We start from the raw sequence: 19,199 nt of genomic DNA, 5'->3' as shown, positions 1-19,199 counted from the left end.
AAAAATCTTTATTAGTAAACTATAATTAACAGAAAAAAAAGTTTGTTTGTGGAGGCGTGGGAAAATGGAAGAGCAGCGCGATCATCACACAGCAGCAGGAATAATACCGAAAGCGTTCTTACAGCTAACCCTTAGACTAGTCTCAGTTCCCGGATCTCTCTCTCTATCTCTCTCTCTCTCTCTATCTCTCTCTCGTTCTGGGGGGAGTCCTTCACCTTCACCAAGGTCGCCACACCACCAGACGCTGCTGGACCAGATCCGCCAACTGGCGCTGCCTCTGCCGCTTTCTCTCAAAGATCTGGTGGCGAATTTTCAGCAGGATGCTATCACGTGGTGCCGGCACGGCTGCACTGGAGGATTTGGCGGGCGAGGATTGGTGGAGCTGCTCTATGAACTCCAGGTCCATCTCATGTGGCGGCGACGGGAAGTGCACCTTCTCCGGTTCCTGCTCCTGATCGGTGTCCTGATCCGCGGCCAGATTGCACTGATATTGCAGCTTGAAACGTTGACGCTGGGGAAGAAAATAAGGCGAAAATCCAAATTAGTTTCAAAATAATAGTATTTCAATCCCTTTGAACCAAACTAAATATTTAGCTTACAATTAAAAACCAAACAAAGAGTTATCTTATACAATTTAACGTTTCTCAACTTTACTGCAATATGATAAGCCCACAGTTCTGGATTATAACACATATAAAATAATACAATATTTATTAATTTCCTGCTCCTAGCTCAAAAAATGAATTAAACTTCCCTCCAATTCTATTGGTTAATCTGTGGATTTGTTTTCGCTTTAAAGTGCGAAAGTTTGAAAAAATAAATAAAACATTTTTCCTAGTTCCATTTTTAGCAATATCTTCTGATTAGATTAAGATTAATTTGAGGTTTAGCTTTAATCCCTGGAAAAACTCTGGTTAACTTCCTGTTGAAACTGAGGTGCTCACCTTCTTTCGCGCCGCATTCTCGGCCAGAAATCGGCAGAGCTGCTGCAGTTGCTGCTCGGCCAGCTCCTCCTTGTCCTGCCCGATGTGATCCGGCTCCTGATCCTGATCCTGCTCATGCTCCTGCACCAGGTGATCCTCCAGGCGGCGCTGCTGCTGGCGCTGCTTGATGGCCGCCTGCACCTTGCACCTGGTGGCCGAGCTCAGGCTGAGATCCATGCTGCGTTGCTGCTTCAGTATCTTGTAGATGACGCCCATCGATGGTTGATGTGGCTCTGCTGTGGGTCCTGCGATATCACCGATACACTCGTGTCTATATATCTTCGATTCGAGCGCGTCGAGCTGCGGCCAAAGACTGTCCCGAACCGCTCGACTTCCCGGTCTTTATATCGCTGCTTTGCCCGTTTTGTTTGGAGATCGACTCTCCGAACGATTAAAAATAAAACATAACTCGTGGGCCCATGTGTTGCTGGTTGCGCGCCAAACTCGAAACTCCGACTCCAACTGCAGCCCGCTTTATGGGACATTGCTCAAGTGGAGTCGGTTCTATTTTCTGCTCTCATTACAATGCTTTTTAGCAGCGCAACGGCGCAACACATGTGGCAGCACCCAAAAATAGATCCTCTCACACAGCTGCAACACTTTCGCTGCACCGACTGCAACATGCAACATCCAGCGACGGCAGCAACATCGGCGCATGTGGCCGTCGCGCAGCCAAAGTCCCATTTCCATTTCCATCTCCATATCTCTGGGTCCTGCTCCTGCTCCTTCTATTTTTCCGTCTCCTCCGCCACATTCATTCCCAAATCACGAACCGAATTTTTTCGTAGCAGTTCGCCGCGAGAAACCGCATGTTTTGGCGCCGGTTTTCGGTTTTAAAGGGTAGCTGGGGTATATCGATTGTATTTCATAGGAACATCATGTAAGGCAAACACCAATAAATTACTATCTCGTATTTTCTAGTGTATAACTTTCGTATCAATGTTTAAAAAGCTATGGACATTAGTTGTTTAAAGGGTGCTATGCCTTTCAAATACAGATGTATTAAACAATTTTAATAAGTTGGTTTTCTATATATCCGCTTGCTTATCCTAGATAATTTCAGTCTAATAATTTGATTTTTAAATCCCATGTCATTAAAAATTATACAAACTATACCTTCAATAGGATTTATCTTAAACGTAGTTAAAATTAAATACATTTTTTTGCTTGTGAACAATTTATTTATTTTCAGGGAGCAAGAAAATATTGTTATTTGTGTATTGTACATATATTTTTAAAGGACTAAATGTTTTTTTTAAGCCGTCACAAATCAAACTCTTTTTTGCTAATACCCACAAATAAAACAAAAATAAATAAAACTCCATTCCCTATTGCTAAAAAATATGCAAAAATCAACCAAAACAATAAAATAGTATTAGTTTTTTACAAATCCGGTAACTATCTTTTTCGGTACATGGTTGTTTTTAGTTTCTTCCGGAAATTCCTATTAAAAAGGGGTACTCCAAGTGTCGTACCCTCCTCTAATGGATCATCACCGAAAGCAGCATTGTGTAGAGCGTCATAATCGCAGTGCCGCAAGATGGGATTGGATCGGATCGGATCGGCAACGGAAAATACATATTATAAATAGCGCCTGGGAAAAAACACTTTGCAGCGGCCACTCATCTGTGTGTGTGCGTGAGTGTGTGTGTGTGTATGTGTGTGTGTATGTGTGTGTGTGTCTGTGTCACGGCATGCACTTGAACTCTGCATTCACATGTTGTGTGTGCAATGCGACTCACTCCCTCTCCCTCTCCCCCTCACTCTCACTCGCACAGCCCTCTCACTCGCACCATGGTACTCGAACTCGTACTATCGCATGCCTGGCGTGCCTGCGCCTTGGCCCTATATATATTTTTGTTGGTCTTTCTCCTGTTTTATTTGGACTTCAAGATGTTTCAGAGTGCACTTCAAGTGCGTTACAATTTGTGTCTATTTTTGGCCGCTTGGGAATATCTCGGGGAATACACAGCGATAGCTGGTTCTTGAAGAGGGGAAAAGGGAGATAGATAACGGGGATTTTTATAATGTAAATCATTGCCGGCAACCCCATCTATATCGGTACGAGATGGGGTATAATTGAAACATGTTTAACGAGCAACTTTATAGGCGTTTCAGCCCATTGTCCATGGAATTAGATCCGCCTCTAGGGAATCGGAATGTTTGATTGTCGAGGTGATAAGCGTACAGTGGGCCAAGTTCGATTAAAAACCCAAAATAAGTCATAACACTTCGATGTCCATTTCCCAAAATTATCAAAGTGGACTATTGCGTTTGGAATATGTAGTAGTAATACCAATAAAAACCTTTCTCAATTTAAGCAAAATAACGTATGTAGTTACTGTAGTTTTTTATAGGTTTTAAACATGTTGTAATCTAAGCAAGTATATACAGAAATGATGCTAAAAACGTTTAATAAGTGGTCATTTAAGAAGTAACCTACTTTTTTGTTTCAATTGCATATCAATCTACTGAAGCTGAAGGATTTATGGCGTTACATAAGTGTTTAATTAGGTACTCAAATTATTTCCAGTGTGTCCGACCCACTGTGCCTCTAATGATCCCTTCCCGAGCGTCAGATTTTCGCGTGAGCGACCGCCCCTACTCTCTACTTAAGTGCGTCTGTTCTTGGATTTCAGATGGATATTCATGTGTATGTAAGCCCCATTAGCCAGGGATTGTGTACTAAAACGACTGTTACAAATGTAATTTCGATACTCAACTCGGTGAAGAAATTGAAGCCCTTCACTTGACTCAGAGCGGTTGGCTTCACTTGGCTCCTTATCTGTCGTCTGGGGCTGCGTTCGGGCAACCCTTAGAGTGACAATTAGCTGTTGGCCTGGGAAAACGTTTCCCACAATATCGGTCGATTGGGGGAACAAGCTGTGTCGTAAAGGAATCTTCTGGGGCCTGTTCGTAGAAGCAATACCGAAAAGCAGGGCGAACCGAATCGAGTTGCTACGAAACGAAATGAAACGAAGCGAGCCCAACAAGTGCAGGTTCCTGAGAGGGTAATAATTTGATGTCTCCATATCCCTCCGCTTGTCCCGGGCTAATCAATACTCGATACGATCTATAGTTTATGGGCTATACGTCTATTTCGGGACTTCCGCTGTTCTCCAATCCGAGATCTACGAGTACTGCGAACTTGGGCTGGAAATATGGAATCCCAGCCGTAATCCCTGTGACCCACTGATGCCGTCATGAACGCCCAACGCGTCGTTGGGCGCGAAAAGTTGTCAATGTCACCCGGTGGGGCCCCCAGAAGAGCGCGCCAATTTCCACCGCCCCACCATCCCACCGTCCCACCACCACCACGCGTAATTTCCCACGCTCCCAGCGAAAAGTTAGTGGGATGAATGGGGGGGGGAGACCTACGAGGGGGAAGCCCTAACAACTTGTCAGCGGAGCTGTTAATGAGCTGCGTGTGTTGAGGGAAGACGTGATGAATCTACACTGCCTCGGCCCACTTGTGGAGCTGAAAATCATAAGTTATCTGCAGGTTCTTAAAGATCAATCAAAACCAAATCAAGAACTTAGATCCCTTAGAAGAAATGCAATGTACAACAACACAGCGACTTGGCGGAATACTTTAAAGGCAATTTTATTTTATAAAACTACAAAAATTTTAAAAATGACAAAGAAATCTTGAATTCTTGTCTAAATTATATATTTTTTCTAGTTTTTAATTTTTGTATTATATGTTTTGTTTTTATTGCATTTATTTGTATCTTTAAATCTTAAGAACGTAAATTGATTTATGAAGCAAATCTTTCCATACCTATATATCTCAATTTAATCTAAATTTTTTGAAAAATTCATTCCCAAAGAAATTAAAAGTTAAGATACTATGAGCCTCGTAGACAAAGCTCATATGCTGCAAGGTGAGGGTATCGAAATACATTACGATTTGCGCACGAGCAGGGCAGACAGAGGGAGTAGTGACAACTATGAGATGATCTGGGGATCGGACCAAAGTTCTCTGGCACACAACATGTGTTGACTGCCCCAGCCTCCCCTCCCCTCCCCTCCCCCTGCCACGCCTCCTCTGATGGGGACGCCCCCTGTCCCTGTGTCATGTGTGGCGTTTAATAGCTTGCCTCAGCAGCTTGCCGCACTCGCGTGCACCAGGGCAAGTATGGTAAGTGAGAATCGAGCGTGGGAAACCCGCGCTTGCCGCAATCTCAAAAAGCCATTTGAAAAGCCCAGGCCTCTGCAGAAAGATCAACAAAAACAAAAACAAAAACAAAAAGAAGGCGATTGGCAGCAACCGAGACACTTCAGCTGCCACGGAAGCCACTGCAGAAAAGCCAAATAAACAGAAGCACTCAGAACCAGATTCTCTCCAGCTTCAGCTGAGGTTGTAATCGTCGGATACACGGAAAAAACTTACTCTAAAAAATTAAATTCAAATATATAAGAAAAAATTTAAGAATACACGACTGTATTTTGTGTTTTATCCATTACATAAATGAAGCTATTTCCAATTTTAATAAATCGAAAAATATATTTATAAAATCGTTAAATATTATCATTTTATATAATACAATTATATACTTTATACGATCTTGACTAAAATTATAACAATTTCCTTCCATTCATAGAAGGTAACATAATATAATTAGATTGGGCTATTTGAAGTATGTATTGTATTTGCCGCAGAGATATTGCAGATTTTATGTACGAGCTATTAAATTTCATCAATATAAAATTATGTAAAAAATTCAGATATAGCAATTAGCACTTATCTTTAATATTCCAATTAAAGTTCAAACCGCTTCAAATATTTTTTGAAGTGTGTAGATGTTACTGGTCATGATCGTGATATTGTCAAATAAGTATTTTGTGGTGCCGCATTTGGTGGCCTGATAGAACGCAATATGATTGCGTAACACAATTTCGGCAAGCGGATGTCGACTCCCTCCACCTCATTTTCCCCTGCCGCTTGACCATCCAAGTACCCCCCTGATCCGTTGCAAGATCCCTAGGCAAAATGTGTAAACAAAACCCGGCGACATTCATATTTTGCCATCGGGACTTTTTCTCAATGGAGAGCACGCATCTCAGTCGGCGTCGCTGCTTTGGTCGCGGAATATGACAGAAATCGGAGATGGTTGATGCGAAAAATAATTACAAATACATTAAGACTAGAAAACACCTCGCAGCAATTTTAACATATTTAACAGAAGACTGGAAACAATAAATAAATGCATAATATCAATAAAATAATGTTGTTCCCTAAAATAGACACGTTAAATAAATCAGGTAACAAAAATATATTATGCAGAAAAATAAAAGAGATTAGTGGAGAGGCCTTAAAAATCATGTAATAAAGATGTTTAAATATGCAACAATGTATTTTGAGTCCGGAAATCTGATTGATTCATAAGGAAAGCTTTTTCCCTTTAGAAATATCATTTCAATAAGCTATATATTTCCTTAAAACCAATATACCCTGAACTCCATTTTACGGGGTATCTCAAAAGTGGCGCTGCTCTACTCCGCTGTGCCATTCAGTCGCTCAAGACCCGGCTTACTATTTGGAGGCCCGGATCAGGAACTGGGCCCGGCTAACGATGCCAAGTCAAAAGGATCAGGAATCCGATGGACTGAGCGCGGTGGGGGCCATGTCCCGCACCCATCAGTACCGCAAGGTGATGAAGCCACTGCTGGAGAGGAAGAGGAGGGCTCGCATCAACCGCTGTCTGGAGGAGCTGAAGGACCTGCTCAAGGAGATGACCTATGTGGTGAGTGGGGTCACCAAAACCCAATCCTGCCTTTACATCTCAGCTTCCTGAGCAAAATTAGTGGCTACGAACCAAATTCGAGTTTAATCTTAAAAGATAACCTGATTTGATAAGTATCAAGTTGTTATTTGTACGGTTTTGTCTTCTTAAGAATATCGATTTCAATACTATATTTTTTAATTTTGATGTCTAAAGGATATGTTGAAAATAAAGATTAATTATTATTATTATTATAATTTACGTTTAAAATTAATAAGACCAAATTCACCATCCTATTGTCGGACAGATCTTTTTTCAAAGTTGTTGTTGTAAGCACAAAATTTAAATTTTTTGAAATTGTCAACAATAAACCAAATTCAAGTATGTAAACTGTAACGAACGTTTAAATAGAGTTGTACCAAACAGTCCGTTTTTAATAGGTCAGGCTATGAGTTGTTAGATCTAAATTCATGTATATTTTTAGGACGCCGAAACCTTGGTCAAACTGGAGAAGGCCGACATCCTGGAGCTGACCGTTCACCATCTTCACAGGCAGCGCTGCTCTGAGGCCACGCCCATCGCCGCCCTCTCCGCCAGCCAACTGCAGCGACTTTCGATGGAGCGGTACTGGTGCGGATTTCGCCAGTGCGCCTTGGAAGTGTCCCGATTTCTGCAACGTAACGATTGCCATCTCAGCGACAGGTTCCTCGAAGAGATGGAGCAGCTGGTGCCCTCCAAGCCACGCCTCTGGAGACCTTGGTAGCCATCCTGGGGAATCCCCGCCAAAGCTCCTTACCTCGCCTAGTTAAAATGGCACTTACCAATCGATTACTCTGGGTTAGTTAAGTCTGTAATTACGCAACAATAAGCTTCATAATCGAGGGTAGAATACCATATAAATAATGTCCTTTTTCAAGTGATTCCAAATCACTTTAGAAATATTTTACGAATAAAACTACAAATTAGATTTCTTTTGCTTTAAGTTTTTCTTTTCGCAATAATTCCAAAAACTTGTTAGTTATGTGTGTGTGTGTAGAATGTGTGTAGTGTGAGAATGAGTTTCCGCTTGGGATTTGTTTAGAATCGATTTAATTGTTAATAAACATTGCTTAATGCATTCGAATGCTAAACTAAGTATTGCTTATGTTGAATATAATGCACACAAAGTAAGGATTTCATCTGTTATCAGTATCGTTAACGTTATCAATGTAGTAGCTTACGAGATACCCAAAAAAAAATACATATCAATAGAGTAGTCGACAAAGAGTGTTTTCGAGATTATCTTTAAGCTTCCTATTAGCTTTAATAGCAATACGTGTTAGTGTCTGGCCGTGAAAATGGGATTTTCCTAGAGCCTAAGATGGTTTTTTTTTATGGTAGGCTCTCAAACTTTCCGCCGTTGTATGTACAGTACATGAGTTTCACAATAATTTGGAGTTTGAGTGTAAGAAGCGCAAAAATTGATTGTTGCTGCAGTTTGTTTTAGTTTGGTTTTCCATCGACCTGTTGATTTGTATCTGTTGCATATATGTATAGGTATATTCATAGTTTCGTATATATATTTATTGATATCTTATCAGCTTCGCTTGATTTCTTTTGTTTTTCTTTCTCGAGGAAGGCATGCAAACGTGTGCAGTGTAAGTGTGGGTGTCTTCTTAAAGTCAAATCGTTTCCAACAATAAATCTATGCAAAAACAATTTGCAAATTGCACAAGTAAAATACAAATGGGGATTTCTATATAATAATAGGTGTATATATAATTATAAATATCTGTGTGTGTATATATATATATATATATTTATTTCTCTCCCTATATATAAAGTGTGTATATCAATTTATTTGGCCTTTATCTATGAATATTTAAATACGAGTGTACAACTAGAAATATGTATCGGGTGCTGGGCAATCAAAAAAAAATAGGGGTAGAAACCTCGGAATCGGATTTGGAATCGGAATATCGGTGTCAGAGAGGATGAGACAAGCATTATCTAGGGCCGATCCAATCTGAAACCTCAGCGGCAAAGCAAAAATTCTATGTTAGTATATCGAATTCTTTTTGGTTTTTGATTTCTAAGCGGGAAGCAAAATTTATAGCCAAACTTAAGGAGTTCACTACAAGGCAACTTTATAAAAAGGGATTTATGTTTATGAGGGCGAAGGATTGATAGGGATATTTGGATATGGGTTGTTATAAGAGTGTTCAGATAACGGGCTACAGAGAAAGTTCCCTCACAATAAAGTTCATTTAACGATCTAAAGCTGAACCACATATAAACTATAGAAATTATTTTAGCATGGTGATTAGATAGCTCTTCTTTTTCAACAGAAGATGGGAACAGCTCATCCAACCAAAAAGTGAACCGAAAAGAAATTCATGTTTGTGTATCAGAGAGAGATGGAGCGATAGAGAGAGATAGAGAGTGAGTCCATGATAAGGGCGATAGTTTCTGTTTTTATTTTTGGTAAGGCATTAGAAGAGGGTTTCCCCCATTACGATATACTTTCAAGCTCTGGTGAGGTGTAAAACAAGTACAAATACAAGTAGAAACACACAATTTGATATTATCGTTGCTCTGGTAAGGCATGCACAATAAACACATAGAAAAAGGTTAAAGTTCTATCAAAGATTCATCTAGGAGTGGACTCCTCTTGTCCGAAAAGTGAAGGTACCATAGCAAGATGAAGAGATGAGGGGGGCCATTACATGGTCCACAGCAAAATCAGGTTGATTGTCAAGCTCAATGGGGAAGAATGAGGAGTGGAGAGTAAAGAATCGGGGGATTCAAGAGGAGTCCTTAAGCCGCATGCTGGTTATCGCTACATAATCCACATGCAAGTGTGTCCACAACTCTTCTGTCATCTCTATAACTTTTAGTTTAAAGGATCGATTATCTGGTTAGCTAGAGAGTAAATAGTGAGTGTGGGGGCCTTAGCTTAGTTTTAACTTTCATTTCGATTATCAACACGTTCGATTATCAACAGTTAGAGCAGCTGGCCTGGCAAAAACCCAAAAAAAAAGAAAAACAATCGATGGGCGTCTAAGCCAATAGCGAAATAGTATCGGTATAAATATCGGTATATGTACCAGCTAATTCGGTGCTGCATTATGTATGTATATTCATATTTTTAGGTAGAGTAGCTGTAGCTTCACTTGATTCTCATTTTTGTTTTTTGCAAAAAAAAAATTGCTATTTTCACTGGCCTAATTAATCGACCATCGCTTTCGCTTGGCTGGTGGCACTTATCAATAGTTGTCAATTTAAATTTCTCGTTTGCTTGGCAAGCATTTCAATAAAAATGCCTAAGAACATTATGGAGCAAGTGCCTAATAGATAATTTAAGTATGTTTTATTTTAATCAATACCTATATTTATCCATACTAGCCGCACACATAAATATATATATTCAAAAAAGCGCTTCCTTGAATTAAATTGGTGTTCTTTTGTTTTCAATTAGTTAGCGAATTTTTTGTAACAATTTTCTTTTTTTTTTTTAGCTTTATGCGGCTTGGCTCTTGTTAATTGAAATATTATGTATATATATATGCGTATATAATTTGCTATTAGTTGGAATTTCACTTAAGACGAGTTCTCAATGGGCTAAACACTGTGTGTGTGTGTGTGTATGAGCGTTCTTTGTGTGGGTGTGTTTGGATGTGTGCGGGAGGGGGGGGTTGGGTGTTGGGGGCTATCGAACTGCCCCCCAAAAAGTCAAATGGCATATGGTACACGGGTGTGTGTGTGTGTGTGGGCGTGCTTGTGAGGGCGACCTTTGACCCGTCTGATCGTTGATCCATCGTCACCTATCACTGTCACTATCGCTCCCTCCCCGCCCCTCCTCCACCGCCTGCGCACGACTACAGGTCCCGCGGTTAATCACCACCTAAACTTAACGCCTGCACTATACGTGGATCAGCTTTACTGCCCTCGCGGAATTCCTCCAGCGTCAGGCGATCGTCGTGGTTCTTGTCCATCTGGTCGAAGATCTTGTCCACCCGCTTCTGCGGCGTGTTCTCGTCCTCCGTCTGCTGCTGCTGGCCCTGCAAAGCGAGTGTTTACTGTAGTTGCATTGCCAACTGGTTGGGAGCAGCGATACTTACCACCATCTGGTAGATGGCATCCACTATGTTGTACATCTCCTCGCGGGTTATGTAGCCATCGTTGTCCACATCGTACAAACGGAAGGCCCCTGCGATATGTTGAACAGAAGACATTATCAATACTCATAAAAATAACCACATAAATAAACTGAGATTACAGCTTAATAAGAAAGGAAGCAAACTTCGGCAAGACGAAGTTTATATACCCTTGCAGTTATTACAAAACGACTACATTTCGAATTCTATTCCTATATTAATAAAAACAATAAAGATGTGTAGATTTTGTGTTGCATTTTGCGTTCGTTTCTATGGCAGATATATGATATTGTTGTCCAATTTTGACAAAACTAAAAACGAAATTCTGATACAGGATATAATTACTATATCTCACGGGAATATTTTGATAAACAGAAAAACAGCAAAGTAAAATATTTTTTAACTTATAACTCCCATAACTGGCAGTATGAAAAAAACTTTATAAAATTCTTTATATTCAAAAGCTTAGAGTTTGTGTAACAAAAGTTTTGTGTCTATAACTGATTTTCTTTCGATGGAGCTAAGACCTTCAGTTTATAAGAACTTTCTTTATATAAACTCATAGTTCTATCACCGAGAAGTGCTAATAGTTCTGCGTCATTCAGTAATAATTAACTTACAGTGCAGCTTCTCGTCCAGATTGCCGCGTGATGTTATTGACAGGGCCCGAATGAACTCCTCGAACTCAATGGCGCCATCCTACAAATAAGGATATAGAAATAGTTATGGCATACATTGTTAGTCAAATCTTTCATAAACATGGGGTGCCACTTAATAGGAGTTTTAAATTTCAGTCAAAAGGTTTCTAAAAGTATGCAGTGAAATCGAGAAGGTTGTTCCTCAAATTTTTTTTTTTCTTTTTTTTGTTTTTAATAATAAATCCGTTTAAATAGTATAATATCTATTATCTTTGTATATATGTCCTCATACGTCCGGTTATGTTCAAATGGCATTGAGCAATTCCGGCAAAAATAAATAAAAAAAAAAAAAAAAGAATGTGGCGTTAGCAAGATAGATAATTCCTGACATAAACTTACTATTTATAATGCCCTCCTTAGTAAATTACTTTCAGATAAAAAGCCCTGGCAAATGGCTTAAATTATTGTTATTAAAAATGCAAGACGTTTTAAAAAAAAATCATAATAAATCCATTTCAAAGTAAATTGTAGCATACTTTTAGAAAACCCATCAGTTATTTGAAAACACTGGTGATTTGTGAAGCATCCCCTGCATTTGAAAAAGCATACAACAAATCCAAGTGCTTTGGAACTATTTCAAAATGCTGCACAACAAAGGACGATAAATACAAAATTTGCAGTCCAGCACTAAGTACCCCCTCCCCCTCATGTCCTTAGCATACTCACATTATTCTCATCGAAGACACGAAATACCAAGGAGGCAAATTTGCTGGGGTCTCCGTCGGGGAAGAATTGCTTATAGATTTTGATGAAGCCCTGCGGGTAGAGAGAGAGCGAGAGGGCACGAGAAACAGATATAGAGAGGGGGGGGAGAGAGAGAGGGAGAAGGGAGATGGCAAGGAAAAGCGGTTAGACAAGTTAATGTTTGCTATTGCTATTGCTATTCAGTGGAGTTGAGTAAGCAAGTCAGAACTAGACACATAAAATAGCATTAAAGTGAAAATTTCGAAATTCTCCAGTTAAGTGAAATAAACGACTCTCACGGATGGGTGGATGGTATTTTGGTGACGATAAGGTATGCGTTCGTATATGGATTGTAAGTGTATGTAAGTGTAAACCCCACAAACGTGAATTTATGGGCATGGCTACTCCTCCTTTGGCATGAGAATGCAGTTTATTTGCTGGCACTGCAGCTGTGAATCGAAATACTTGAAAATGTCAAATCAATGAATGGATTACCCCGCCTCCGGCGACCGGACACATGTACGTATGGTACAACTTGCATTTATTTTATTCATGCCACAAAAGTCAGCCACAAAAAAAGGCAGTGAACGTTCGGAAAAAGGACAAACCGCATTTCAGGATCTCGGGGCGGAGTGTGGCTTAAATATAAATGTGTGTAAAATATATATGCAGTTTGCCGGGAATGACCCGAAATAAGAGGATTCCGTTTGTGGTCGGTTATGATGAAAGCCAGGGTAATGATGATGATGATGGCGATGATGGTGCGGGGATAAAACATGAGGGGTACTCACTTGTTCGGTCAGCAAGCCATTCGGACAGTCTTTGAGAAAGCCCTTGTGCCTTCGGTGTGTCAGAGGTCAGAGGTCGGGATAGCGGATAGCATAGCGCACAGAGTTCACAGGAAGAGACAGCGGGTGTACAGAGAGAGAGAGACGGGGAGAGATAAATAGATTAGCATAGGGGAAAGAGAGCCAGAGAGTGGACAGAGAAGTAACCAGAAATAATATGGATCAAAAATTAAATTAAAAACCAATAATTGTGGGTGCACGCACACAGACAACAAATGGAACATAAATATTGACCCGGGAAAATGTTTACCTCCGGGGAAAACTCGCACGCACACGCACACGCATGACCACGCTTTTGCATTTTAAATTCTATTTACATTTTATTCCGCACTGCCATTAATTTCAACTTTTCCCTCTGCGACCGCAGTCAGCAAGATCAATTTTGCTGCAATTCCACCCATTAATTATAGCCACACAAACGCATTGGAAAATGAAACATTTAAGTCGGCGCGCTATCGAATTGAAAAAGAAAATGAAATTGCTGGGACACAAAGTGAAGAAATCACACAAAACGAACGGGGCGTTTTTTTTTTTTTTTTTTGGGGGGGCTGAGGGGGTTTGAAATCCATGAAAATGCTTACCATTGACGAATTTCCTTCTCGGTGACTGCAAAGAGAGTTAAAGGGAGAATTTTCAGATTAGTTGAGCAATTGCAGACGGGAACAATGAAGCGACGGGCTAAGCGGCCGCACTTAGTTGCGCCTCAAGGGTCCCGAGGCTATCATTCTTAATATCAACATCAACCCAACACCCCGCTATCAATCCGCCATCCGATGCCATCCCCATTCCCCATTCCCCATTCCCCTCACCCTCCCATCATCCAGCACTCAAGTGCCTTTGCTGAGCCGCTGAGTTATGGCGGCTTAAGTTGGTCTAAGGCTAGGCTACCCTTGGAGATTGATGGCGCTCACTTGACAGGCTTAGCGGACAAGCCCTCTTGCCCCTCAATGCCCCTCAATGGCCAAGCCTCAATACCCCATCCACCCATCTCGTATCTTTTGCTGATGCTGCTCATACTCGCGCCACGCTGCGTATGAGTAATATGCAAACGCAATTTACGACCAGGCATCGCGAAGTGCATCAGCCACGGCTAGTGCACAACTCATTTAATAAATCATTTAATTAATTACAGCATTTCAGGGCCACCTTTACGAGACGGGTAATGTTACGTAGAGCTATGCGGTAATATCTCAAATGGCTTTAAGCCAGAGAAAACTATTTGGTATTCTAAAATGACTTGAAATCATTTAAAGGGTTTACCCATTTGATATGTTTCCTAAAATATCAATACTTCTACCGAAACATTTAACGCTTTTATACGCTAAACCTTACTGTCACTCAGAAAAACAAAACAATAAACTTATAATTCTAAAAAATTGTTGTTTATTTCTTACTCATGTATACATTTATGTCTTATGTATATCTAGATTAGGATCAATTTGAAAAGGAACAAAGAATCAAAGGACCAACACATAACTGTTTATTTGTGAACTAATGTATATTTGGTGTTTTTATTATCCAGATTATTCAGAATTGATTTTCAAATTTAAAGGGCTACTTTTTCATCGTTTGTTATTGTACGCCCTGCAATTACAGTACACCTTTTAAGCGCGTGTATAGGCCACAGGGTGAAAAGCACTTTCAAAATGAAAAACAAAACGGGACAAAGCTGCTGATGATGATGAAGATGTACATGGTCGATGATTAAAAGGGGCTGGGCTGAGCCCACCGAGAGGTAGACCATTTTTCCAACGCCCGGAAATGGGCACGCGTTGGGCGCCAAATTCAGCATAAGCTGCTGCACGCAATCGAAATTGGCCGACACATAGCACATACCACATAAACATATATGCGTGCGTATCTGAATAACCCACAGATTGCCCTGCAGGCTTGTTAAAAGTCTGCGCACGCCAACGCGTCGGCTAAGTAAGCTCCAAGGAGCGTTATCCTTGTCGACCGACGACTTTTACTGCGGCAACATGAATAATACATATCGCTGGCTGATGGCTGATGGCTCATGGCTGATGGTGCTGCTGTTTGTGAAGCGCCGGCAGCTGTGAAGCAAATTAGTACATAGTACCAGGGACTGGCAAAAATTATTTCGATTTAAATGTTTATTTGCACAAGGCGGCGAACCTTTTTTCTTCATCAAGCTGTTTGTGGCCCGCAGCGTATATTCAATTTCATTTTTTTCTTTCAGCCGCACAAAATGAACGAAAAATGCCGCCAGTTTAGCCTTTTTGTATTTACTTAATTTCATTATACCCTTGCAGAGGGTATTATAATTTTGGTCAAAAGTGTGCAACGCAGTGAAGGAGACATCTCCGACCCTATAAAGTATATATATTCTTGATCAGGATCACCTCCTGAGTTGATATAGCCATGTCCGTCTGTCCGTCTGTCCGTCTGTCCGTCTGTCCGTCTGTCCGTCTGTCCGTCTGTCCGTCTGTCTGTCCGTCTGTCTGTTTCTACGCGAACTAGTCTCTCAGTTTTAAAGATATCGAATTGAAACTTTGCACACACCCTTCTTTCCTTTGCACGCAGTATATAAGTCGGAACGGCCGGGATCGGCCGACTATATCCTATAGCTGCCATATAACTGATTGATCGGAAATGCCATAACTCTGCTGTTTGTTAGGTTAGGAAGTTGGGACTTTCTATGGGTTTTATATTTGGCCAATCAATCCGACGTACCAAATTTCATAAGGATCGGCCGACTATATCTTATAGCTGCCATATAACTGATTGATCGGAAATGCCATAACTTTGGTGTTTGTAAAGTTAGGAAGTTGGGACTTTCTATGGGTTTTAAATTTGGCCAATCAATCCGACCTACCAAATTTCATAAGGATCGGCCGACTATATCCTATAGCTGCCATATAACTGATTAATCCGAAATGCCATAACTTTGGTGTTTGTAAAGTTAGGAAGTTGGGATTTTCTATGGGTTGTATTTTTGGCCAATCAATCCGACGTTCCCAATTTCATATGGATCGGTCGACTATATCCTATAGCTGCGATATAACTGAACGATCAGAAATGCCATAACTTTGGTGTTTTTAAAGTTAGGAAGTTGGGATTTTTTATGGGTTCTATATTTGGCCAATCAATCTGACCTACCAAATTTTAAAAGGATCGGTCGACTATATTCTATAGCTGCCATATAACTGAACGATCGGAAATGCCATAACATTGGTGTTTTTTTTATTTTTAAAGTTAGGATATTGGGATTTTTTATGGGTTTTATATTTGGCCAATCAATCTGACCTACCAAATTTCATAAGGATCGGACGACTATATTCTATAGCTGCCATTTAACTGAACGATCGGAAATGCCATAACATTGGTGTTTTTAAAGTTAGGAAATTGGGATTTTGTATTGGTTTTTTATTTGGTCAATCTATCAGACATACCAAATTTCATAAGGATCTTTGGTGTGTTTTTCAGATTTTATTTTAAACCTAATTTAGAATTGTTATTGAGCACTGGTACATATAAGAAAATTTGTACTTAGTCATAGAATATGTCATAGAATATAAAATCAATCAATAAAATTCAACCCCCTCGAACTTTTCCTTAATGGTAATGCCAACTTTTGAGAAATAGATTTATTAAATATTATTTTGAATCTATCGCCGATACATTTTTATACCCTTGCAGAGGGTATTATAATTTTGGTCAAAAGTGTGCAACGCAGTGAAGGAGACATCTCCGACCCTATAAAGTATATATATTCTTGATCAGGATCACCTCCTGAGTTGATATAGCCATGTCCGTCTGTCCGTCTGTCTGTCCGTCTGTCTGTCCGTCTGTCTGTCCGTCTGTCTGTCCGTCTGTCTGTCCGTCTGTCTGTCCGTCTGTCTGTCCGTCTGTCTGTCCGTCTGTCTGTCCGTCTGTCTGTCCGTCTGTCTGTCCGTCTGTCTGTCCGTCTGTCTGTTTCTACGCGAACTAGTCTCTCAGTTTTAAAGATATCGAATTGAAACTTTGCAGACACCCTTCTTTCCTTTGCACGCAGTATATAAGTCGGAACGGCCGGGATCGGCCGACTATATCCTATAGCTGCCATATAACTGATTGATCGGAAATGCCATAACTCTGCTGTTTGTTAAGTTAGGAAGTTGGGATTTTCTATGGGTTTTATATTTGGCCAATCAATCCGACCTACCAAATTTCATAAGGATCGGTCGACTATATCTTATAGCTGCCATATAACTGATTGATCGGAAATGCCATAACTTAAGTGTTTGTTAAGTTAGGAAGTTGGAATTTTCTATGGGTTTTATTTTTTGCCCAATCAATCCGACATATCAAATTTCATAAGGATCGGCCGACTATATTCTATAGCTGCCATATACATAACTGAACGATTGGAAATGCCATAACTTTGGTGTTTTTAGAGTTAGGAAGTTGGGATTTTTTATGAGTATAAAGAATGCATCATATGAATAATTTTGGAGAATATAATTTGCAGAATATTCTGCAAGGGTATTTCAACTTCGGCTCCGCCCGAAGTTAGCTTTCCTTTCTTGTTTTAAACTGATTTAATTTCAACTTTTCACACACACACACACTCGGGGAAAGGGGGCGGCGGTGGTGACACAGCAAGGACCTCCCGCTGGGTGTGGCCACATGCTAATTAATGAATGGCTGTCCCCTTTCCATTCAGCCGCCCTTTTGGAAGGGTGGAAAAGCGGGAAGAGAAAAGCGGGAAGAGAAAAGCGAACTTTAAATGAGCTGCGAGCTGTGAGCTGCATGCGGGCCACATACATTCGAACACACAGGAAAAAGCACAGGCACTGTGCGTGTTTTTTGGCCACCAACTCGGCAACCTTGCAGCCAGCTCTCCGCAAGGATGTGCGTCGTCGTCCCGGCCCGGTTCAAATATTTACCAAACTTGATTAGATCCCAGCGATTGCGAGGCGGGGCAACAAGTGACCTCGCAGTGCTCGCAGGTCCCGGCTTAACCCTGAGCGCAGCCACATCGCATGTCTGCGGTTAACCCCTTGGTGGCCTTGCACGCAACTGAAACGCAACTGGCCCACCTGGGAGGGGGTCGAGCTTCCCCCTTCCCTCCCCCCTCGTTCGGCACTCATACACAGACACAGACACAGACCCTGGCAACCGGAGGAGCAACTACAGCAGACGCTGATTCTATCTGAAATTGGTTCTCGGTATGCGACCGAGATGCCGGTGCATTCACCCACTAATTAATCATGATCATATCTAAAACTAATTTTGTAAATATATGCAGACGCCTCACAGCGCCAAACTGTCGCCCAATTAATCCGATGGAAATAATTTATAAGCTAGTAGTCTAAAATGTAATAATGGTAGAGTGGTAGAGATATAACTACGGTTTTGAAATCACTTTTAAATTAAGTCATTTATATTTGCTACGTACTCTAAAAATCATTTTAAAATAGTTATTTCTGTGACACCCCCATAATTATATTGTTAAGTGAATCCCAACACATTAACCCTCACCTTATGTTAATTTATTATATAGGACTTAGTCCTCTTATTTGAAAGTGTACTGATTTTTAAACAATAAGTTAGATCCACCAGGCTCATGAAAGTACTAAGTTAATTAACAGTGGAAAATGCACAACTTCTGGGCATCAAAGTATTGTTCGGAATTCAGTAAAGCTCTTTGGTTGTGATTGCCTGCTGCAATGCAACCCGATCGTATAGCAATATTAGCAGTTCAGTTACCATTGATTCGATTCATTGCCGTGATTGAGTTTGCCTGCGATTCCCCACTCATTGTTCCTGTTATGCTGAAACGTAGCTGCCAGCCGAAGTTGACTCAAAGCACATCATAATTTCCCATCGATTGGCAATTTTCTAATGTCGTTATATGACGATGCCCCCTGCTGTTTCCCCTGGCGAATCGCTTTCTGTTTGATGCTTTATCAATTTGCGTCTATAAACGAGCAGCAGCCAGGGAATGGCAGCAACAGAATGCAACGGAACGGAGCTGAACCGACTAACTGAGTCAATAAATGGACGACTGATGCAAAAGGGCTCAATTCAGTGGGGGGAGGGGGGTTAAGCATGGTGGGGTGGGGGGAGAAGGGTTCTCTCTGCTGGCGCCATTAGCAAATTATACACAACATGTGTGCAA

General features: G+C 40.8%; 3 protein-coding genes across 4 annotated transcripts in view; 1 reads left to right on the top strand and 2 right to left on the bottom strand.

The window, feature by feature from the left end:
- Positions 1-8: 8 nt before the first annotated feature.
- Positions 9-1,425, bottom strand: LOC108044951. The gene is made up of 2 exons (XM_017124125.2): positions 945-1,425; positions 9-511 (listed from the first exon to the last, which is right to left on the bottom strand). Exons 1-2 carry the CDS (start codon positions 1,197-1,199, stop codon positions 218-220), a joined length of 549 nt encoding a protein of 182 aa, XP_016979614.1. The 5' UTR covers positions 1,200-1,425; the 3' UTR covers positions 9-217.
- Positions 1,426-6,543: 5,118 nt separating this feature from the next.
- Positions 6,544-7,472, top strand: LOC108044867 (enhancer of split mbeta protein). The gene is made up of 2 exons (XM_017124035.1): positions 6,544-6,730; positions 7,194-7,472. Exons 1-2 carry the CDS (start codon positions 6,560-6,562, stop codon positions 7,470-7,472), a joined length of 450 nt encoding a protein of 149 aa, XP_016979524.1. The 5' UTR covers positions 6,544-6,559.
- Positions 7,473-7,676: 204 nt separating this feature from the next.
- LOC108045072 (frequenin-1) overlaps positions 7,677-19,199 on the bottom strand; it is a 31,536-nt gene continuing 20,013 nt past the window's right edge. For both annotated transcript variants that reach the window (XM_017124260.2, XM_017124268.2), the window contains exons 3-8: positions 13,657-13,681; positions 13,019-13,067; positions 12,210-12,299; positions 11,466-11,544; positions 10,810-10,898; positions 7,677-10,749 (exon numbers count right to left, since the gene is read on the bottom strand). In XM_017124260.2, the coding sequence (XP_016979749.1) occupies positions 10,582-10,749; positions 10,810-10,898; positions 11,466-11,544; positions 12,210-12,299; positions 13,019-13,067; positions 13,657-13,681 (500 nt within the window). In that variant the 3' untranslated portion in view covers positions 7,677-10,581. The remainder of the gene's footprint in view (positions 10,750-10,809; positions 10,899-11,465; positions 11,545-12,209; positions 12,300-13,018; positions 13,068-13,656; positions 13,682-19,199) is intronic.

The sequence above is a fragment of the Drosophila rhopaloa genome, unplaced genomic scaffold (assembly GCF_018152115.1).
Source record: "Drosophila rhopaloa isolate 14029-0021.01 unplaced genomic scaffold, ASM1815211v1 contig_3, whole genome shotgun sequence".
Taxonomy (NCBI): domain Eukaryota; kingdom Metazoa; phylum Arthropoda; class Insecta; order Diptera; family Drosophilidae; genus Drosophila; species Drosophila rhopaloa.
This window is presented reverse-complemented; position numbering and strand designations above follow the sequence as displayed.

What these genes read in the sequence shown, in the direction of transcription:
- LOC108044951 (XM_017124125.2), bottom strand. Translation starts at nt 1,199, where the DNA reads ATGGGCGTCATCTACAAGATACTGAAGCAGCAACGCAGCATGGATCTC. An exon ending in AGAATGCGGCGCGAAAGAAG is followed by an intron (nt 512 to 944) that starts GTGAGCACCTCA and finishes TTTCTTCCCCAG; the next exon opens with CGTCAACGTTTCAAGCTGCA.
- LOC108044867 (XM_017124035.1), top strand. Translation starts at nt 6,560, where the DNA reads ATGCCAAGTCAAAAGGATCAGGAATCCGATGGACTGAGCGCGGTGGGG. An exon ending in TCAAGGAGATGACCTATGTG is followed by an intron (nt 6,731 to 7,193) that starts GTGAGTGGGGTC and finishes GTATATTTTTAG; the next exon opens with GACGCCGAAACCTTGGTCAA.